At 46.2% G+C, this 7,568-nt stretch overlaps 1 protein-coding gene across 1 annotated transcript in view; it reads right to left on the bottom strand.

Moving 5' to 3' along the window:
• Positions 1-7,568, bottom strand: part of cfap91 (cilia and flagella associated protein 91) — an 86,100-nt gene that overhangs the window by 19,400 nt on the left and 59,132 nt on the right. The window contains exon 10 of the mRNA XM_060832794.1: positions 2,323-2,439. Within this exon, the coding sequence (XP_060688777.1) occupies positions 2,323-2,439 (117 nt within the window). The remainder of the gene's footprint in view (positions 1-2,322; positions 2,440-7,568) is intronic.

Below are 7,568 nucleotides of genomic sequence, written 5' to 3'. Positions count from 1 at the left end.
CCCCACAACCACACCCCCACCCCCCCCAACACTCAAACACACCACCCACCCCCCCACCACAAAACACACCCCCCACACCACCCCCCCACCCAACACATCCAACCACCCCCCCACCCAACCCAACCACACCACACCCCCACCAACCACACCACACACAACCCCCCACCCAACCCACCACACACCCCACCAACCACACATACCCCACCCAACCACACCATACCCCCCACCCAACCACACCATACCCCCCACCCAACCACCACTACACCACCCCCTTACCCAACCACCACTACACCACCCCCTTACCCAACCACCACTACACCACCCACCCACAACCACCACTACACCACCCACCCAACCACAACCACCACTACACCACCCACCCAACCACAACCACCACTACACCACCCACCCACAACCACCACTACACCACCCACCCACAACCACCACTACACCACCCACCCAACCACAACCACCCAACCACAACCACCACTACACCACCCACCCAACCACAACCACACCACCCCCCCAACCCAACCATAACCACACCACCCCCCAACCCAACCATAACCACACCACCCCCAACCCAACCACACCATACCCCCCACCCAACCACACCATAGCCCCCACCCAACCACACCATAGCCCCCACCCAACCACCACTACACCACCCCCTTACCCAAACACCACTACACCACCCACCCACAACCACCACTACACCACCCACCCACCCACAACCACCACTACACCACCCACCCAACCACAACCACCACTACACCACCCACCCAACCACAACCACACCACCCCCCACCCAACCACAACCACACCACCCCCCAACCAACCATAACCACACCACCCCCCAACCCAACCATAACCACACCACCCCCAACCCAACCATAACCACACCACACCCCCAACCCAACCATAACCACACCACACCCCAACCCAACCATAACCACACCACCCCCAACCCAACCACCCCATACCCCCCACCCAACCACCCCATACCCCCCCCAACCACCACTACACCACCCCCCCAACCACAACCACAACCACCCCCCCAACCCACCCACACCCCCCCCCCCACCCCAACCACAACCACAACCACCCCAACCCAACCACACCCATCCCCCCCCCAACCACAACTACACCACCCCCCCCCAACCACAACCACAACCACCCCCCCAACCCAACCACAACCACCCCACCCAACCACAACCACACCACCCTCCATCCAACCAGAACCACTCCACACTCTACCCAACAGCAACCACCCCGCCACCAACTGCCCCTCCACCCAACAGCCACCACTCCAACACCAGCCCCTCCACCCAACTGCAACCACCCCACCACCACCAGCCCCTCAACGCAACCGCAACCACCCCCACACCACCAGTCCCTCCACCCAAACACAAGTACCCGCCACAATCAACCCCCACAACCAGCCACAGCCACCCCCCAACAATCCTGAGACTTGACCTGCAAACTTGCACTCTTCTGGACTCATTCTACTGACACACTACTCAATCAGACCTGGCCTCAGAAGATTCACTCTTCACAACTGACCTCACACTGCAGACCTGTTTCCCTAGCTTCACTCTACTACCCCACCACCACTCACCACACCCCATCTTCTCCTCCCACCTCCCCCACCCCAGATCTAGCCTTATACACTCTCCTTCTGCCACCACCCGATAGGTTCCTTCCCCAGTGGACCCCAGCAGGACAGACTCCCTCCCCTCACCCCAGCCTGTTCCTGCAGACACGTTTTCACCAACTTGTCCAACTGCTGCTACTCACCTTCTCATCTCGATGCAGCTGGTGATGAGAGGAACAGCTCCTTTCAAAATTTCTCAGTTTCATGTAGGGTGACTTGTATTTCTGATCACCTTTCCTGTGATAGATTTTTCCCTAAGTGATTCAGTTCAGCGCCCCATGTATTTTCAGTGCTTCTGAACACCATGACATACATGGTAAATTATCAGCACATTGGTGCATCTTACAAAATACAGAGTCATTTGCACCAACATCCATCAAATTGAACTTAATTAAATCTACTGAGCTATTAAGTTCCATAAAAGTCAGCAGGTCAGTATTACATCCAATGTAAGATGTGGTATGTACTAAAATATGAACAATCATTAATTTGGGACCCAACTGGTGAATCTTTCTAAAGCTATCACAATTTAACATTCTGGACAGTCTTTTCATGGACATGCATTAAAATCCATTTTATTTTTTTTTATTCAAGTTGAAAATGAACAGTAGAAAATAAATTGTTAAAAACACACTTTCTTCTTTGAAAGGTAACATTACGCCCCTTACCTCAGGTGGTTGCTCAACAGTTGGCGTTGGGGGACGACGAACAGGTTTTAAAATCTTAAACAGGAAGCGAAGTGGCTTTTCTGGTTGTGCCCCTTTAAATTTCGCTTCCCGTATTGCCTGAATATTTTAGATATAAGGTCTGTAAGTTTACAGTCTTTACTACTATTCTTTAAATCATCTATTCATTAATAGATTAAACAACAGTGATTCTTAAGGTATTTCTACTTCTTAATGTAAAAGATAAATCTTTCAGTCAATGATTAGTAGCACTACTAATATTTTCAAATCCTTTTTCACATGTGGTTATTAGAATGGGGAGTGAAGACAGATTGAGGAGAATAAGGAAATGTACAGAAGTAGATGTAAAATTAAGTGGAAACAGTCTTGGTGTCATGGTGCAATGATGACACACCCCTATCTGCATCAATGGAACTGAGGGGGAGAGGGTCAAGAGTGTCAAGTTCCCGGAGTAACAATAATCAACCATCTATACTGGACTGCCCACACAGATACGATGGTCTAGAAACCACAACAACGCCTGTTCCTCCTCAGGTAGCTTAGGAAATTTGGCATGTCCATAAGAACCGTCACCAACTTTTATAGATGCATTCTATCTGGGTACATCATGGCTTGGTACAGCAACTGGTCTGCCCAGGATTGTAAGAAACTACAGACAGTCATGAACACATCCCAGTCCATCACAAGTGCCAACCTCCCATCCATGGACTCCATCTATACCTCTCGTTGCTGTGGACAGGCAGTCAATATCATCAAAGACCCCTCACCCCGATAATACTCTCCAACCTCTTCCGTCAGGCAAAAGCTTAAACACACAAATTAATGGATTCAAGAACAGCTTCTTCCTTGCTGTTATTAGACTGCTGAATGGACTTTTCTAATTTCAAATCTAATATTAATCTTGCTTGTGTCATCTCCTGTGCCTTCCTCTGTCTAAACACCCCATGATCTGTATGTCCTTGTTTGTTATGATTTATCTATACTGCATGCAAATAACAACTTTTCACTGTACTTAGGTGCATGTGACAACAATAAATCAAATCAAACCAAATGACAATCCTACTCAGTGAAATGGTTAAGGTCAGAGGGGAGGCATACCAGAATCCATTTCTCATTCTGGCAATATTCACCACCGTGACGGTGAACAGGACATTGGTCTTGCTTTCCTCCTAATGAAGCCAATTAAATTAGAATAAATATTTGTTCAGAGACAAATATTTGTTGAGATGACAAGGGGTAATATCCCATTAAGAGTTTGCTACTCGTCCCCTCTAAGAGTCTCAGACAGAGGCACAGATCTGTCCAAATTCCAAGTATCCTGTCATACAAACACTGAACAATTCATTGACCATATGTAGATGCAAATCCAGTGCCTGGGCTGTTCAGGCCACACTTGTCAATAGCCTCCTGCAAATGGTCCTGCAAAACAGTCAGAAGAGTATCCCTCACAGTTGGTGTCATGTTAAAGCAGTCACAGAAGGGTGCCCTCACAGTCAGCATCATGGTGAAGCTGCCTCGGACAGATGTCCTTGCAGTCAGCATTACAGTGAAGCAGACTGGGAAAGGTGCTTTGTAAAAAAGCTATGCCAACCAATCAAGTTTTTGCCCCCGATTCAATTGATTGTATTTTTGCTCGGACTCCTTGATGCCACACTTGGTCAAACACAGCCTTGATGTCACTCTACCTCAATTTGGGAATACTGTTTTCAGCCATGCTGAAACCAAGGCTGTAAGGAGGTTAGGAGCTGAGTAGCCTGGAGGAACCCAAACTGGAACTCACTGAGCAGGTAGTCACTTAGTTGGTGTTGCTTGTTAGTACCTTTGATGGCATCTTCCATCACTATTTGTCCTTCTTTTTGTGTACAAGACATACCTGGGCAATTTTCTACATTGTTGAGTAGATGCCCGTGTTGAAGCTGTACTAGAACAGTTTGGCTAGAGGTGTGCCAAGTTCTGGAACACAAGTCTTCAGTATTATTGCAGGCACTTTATAGATAATTGAAAATGGACAGCTGGCCATGAGAGCACTGTTACAACGAGCTTTGAGTAACAGTATCTCAAGCAAAATATAAATGCAACAGGATGTTCACAGTTCTTGAATAGTTCTATCATTGAAAATCAGTAGCCTTCCCTCAGCCATTCTATAACTTCTGGAATAATGGGGCATAATAGCACAAGATCAGACAAGAACACTCACTTGCAGGATAGGACTTAGGAATACTTAGGATGTCTAAAATGGGCAAATGTATGGAAATCGGGGGGGGGGGGGGGCAGTGTTAATCTGAATCAAAACTTGATATAGCCCCTCTTGCTCTTTTAATGTGATAGATTGGATCCTCTGGCTTCTGCCCCACACTCCTTCACCTCTTCCTCCACTCTTTCAGTGGCTGGCTTCTGAATTGAACATTGCTGTTCATAATTTTGAGTTTATGGAGAGTATAGCATATTGCCACAAACATGGATATCATAGGAAATGTTTATAAAGTGATCTTTGCAGCAAATCTCCACTCTAGGAGGTGCAGGTAGGATGGGCTAAATAGAATCATAAAACCAGACACTACATCCATATCAACGAGGAATCCTAAACTGAACTCGGCCCATTTTCCTGCATTTTCTTTTAATTATTTTCCTCTAAAGTCATATCCCTCTAAACCTTTCCTATCCATGTACCCGTCCAGCTATAATTTAAATGTTGTAATTCTACCTACATCTAGTACTTTCTCTAGTAGCTCATTCCATATACACACTACATCTGTGAAAAAGTTGCCCCCAGGTTTATTTTAAATCTTTCCCCTCTCACCTTAAACCTATGCCCTCTAGTTTTGGACTGCCCTACCCTGGGGAAAAGAGCTAGACAATGCACCTTATCTATGCCCCTCATGACTTTATAAACCTCGCTAATGCCATCCCTCAGACTCCTACGCTCCAGGAGAAAGAAGTCCCAGCCTATCCAGCCTCTCCCTATAATTTGAACCCTCCAGTTTCGGTAACATTCTTATAAATTTTTTTTACACCATTTCCAGTTTTATCCACCACATCTTCCTATAGTAGGGCAATAAGAATTGTATGCAGTACTCCAAATGTTGTCTTATCAATGTCTTGTATATGATGTCACTGATGAAGGCAAAAGTGCCAAACACCTTCTTCACCATCCTGTTTATCTGTGATGCCACTTTTGAGGAACTATGTCCCTGCACCCCTGGGTCTCTCTATTTGACAAGATGGCCTTTCCATTAACTGTGAGAGTCCTGCCCTGGTTTGTTTTACCAAAATGCAACACTTCGCATTTATCTGAACCAAACTCCAAATGCCATTCCTCGGCCCACTAGCCCAGTTGAACAAGGTCCTGTTGTACTCTTAGAAAACCTTCTTCACTGTTCACTATACCATGAATTTTGGTGTTATTGCAAACTCACTAACCATTCCTCCTATTTATTTATTCAAATTGTTTACATAAATGACGAACAACAGTGGACCTAGCATTGATCCTTGCAGCACATTCTGGTTGCGCCTGCAGTCTGAACAACAACTCTCTACTGCCACTCACTCATTCCTACAGTCAAGCTAATTTTGTATCCAGTTTGCTAACTTCCCTGGATTCCCTGTGATCTAACCATAATAATCAGTCTACCATGTGGGAGCTTGTCGAAGGCCTTGTTAAAGTCCACGTAGAGAATGTCTACTGCTCTGTCTTCATCTGTCTTCTTCATGGTCATCTCTTCAAATAACTCAATCAAGTTTTGATTTGGAGATGCCGGTGTTGGACTGGGGTGTACAAAGTTAAAATTACACAACACCAGGTTATAGTCCAACAGGTTTAAGTGGAAGCACATTAGCTTTCGGAGAGCCGCTCCTACAACCACCTGATGAAGGAGTGGTACTCCGAAAGCTAGTGTGCTTCCAATTAAGTCTGTTGGACTATAACCTGGTGTTGTGTGATTTTTCATCTCAATCAAGTTTGTGAGATATGGTGTCCCACACACAAAATCCTATTTCGCAGAATCTCTTCCAGCAACATACCCACTATTGACATCAAGCTCACTAGTCTGAGTTCCCCGACTTTTCCATGCAGCCTTTCTTAAATACTGGCAGCACAACATTAGCCACTTTCCAGTTTTCTAGCACCTTACCCTTGGCTGTTGATGATGTCTCTTAGAAGCCCCACAATTTCTTCCCTAGCTTCCTACAATGCCCTGAGATACATTTGATCAGGTCTTTTGGATTTATCTACCTTAATGCATTTTAAGACTTCCAGCACTTCCTTCTCTATAACGTGGACTCTTCTCAAGACATCACTATTTATTTCCCAGAGTTCCCTAGCATTCATATCTTTCTACACAGTAAAAACTGATGCAAAATATTAATTTAGGATCTCATCCATCTCCGGTCATTCCACACACAGATGGCCTCACTGATCTTCAAGGGGCCCTATTCTCTCCCTAGTTACCCTACTGCCTTTAGAATACTTGTAGAATTCCTTCGGATTCTCCTTAACCTTATCTTCCTCCTACACCATAACAATCCTGTGATCAGCAGCCTGATGGATTGCTTCATGGTGCTGATTAGACTCCATACCTCCCATTGAAAGTCCAGTGTCAGTTAGTGCTTTTACTGGATGACTGGTTTGCAAAGTTGAGTGGGGTCAACTCGCAGGTTTTCACATTTGGTAAATGTTGAAAGATTGCTTCCGCTAACTGGGGTACTAGAACTAAAATCAAGATGAGAAAGAATTCTTTCATTCAGAGACTGGTAAATCTTTGTAATGCTTTGCCACAGTAAGCTGTGGAAGCTCAGTTAATGAGTACGTTCGAGCCAAAGAACAATAGATTTCTAGCTGCCAATGACAGGGCGGCACGGTGGCACAGTGGTTAGCACTGCTGCCTCACAGCGCCTGTAGACCCGGGTTCAATTCCCGACTCAGGCGACTGACTGTGTGGAGTTTGCACGTTCTCCCCGTGTCTGTGTGGGTTTCCTCCGGGTGCTCCGGTTTCCTCCCACAGTCCAAAGATGTGTGGGTCAGGTGAATTGGCCAAGCTAAATTGCCCGTAGTGTTAGGTAAGGGATACGGGTGGGTTGCGCTTCGGCGGGTCGGTGTGGACTTGTTGGCCCGAACGGCCTGTTTCCACACTGTAAGTCTAATCTAATCAAACATCTAGAGATATGGAGATAGCATGGGAAAACAGCATTGAGATGAATGATCATTCATCAAATAACACAGTGGCTTGAAA

This window comes from Hemiscyllium ocellatum, chromosome 12, assembly GCF_020745735.1.
Source record: "Hemiscyllium ocellatum isolate sHemOce1 chromosome 12, sHemOce1.pat.X.cur, whole genome shotgun sequence".
In the NCBI taxonomy this organism is placed as follows: domain Eukaryota; kingdom Metazoa; phylum Chordata; class Chondrichthyes; order Orectolobiformes; family Hemiscylliidae; genus Hemiscyllium; species Hemiscyllium ocellatum.
Note: the sequence above shows the minus strand (reverse complement) of the source record. Positions and strands in the feature narration are given on the sequence as shown.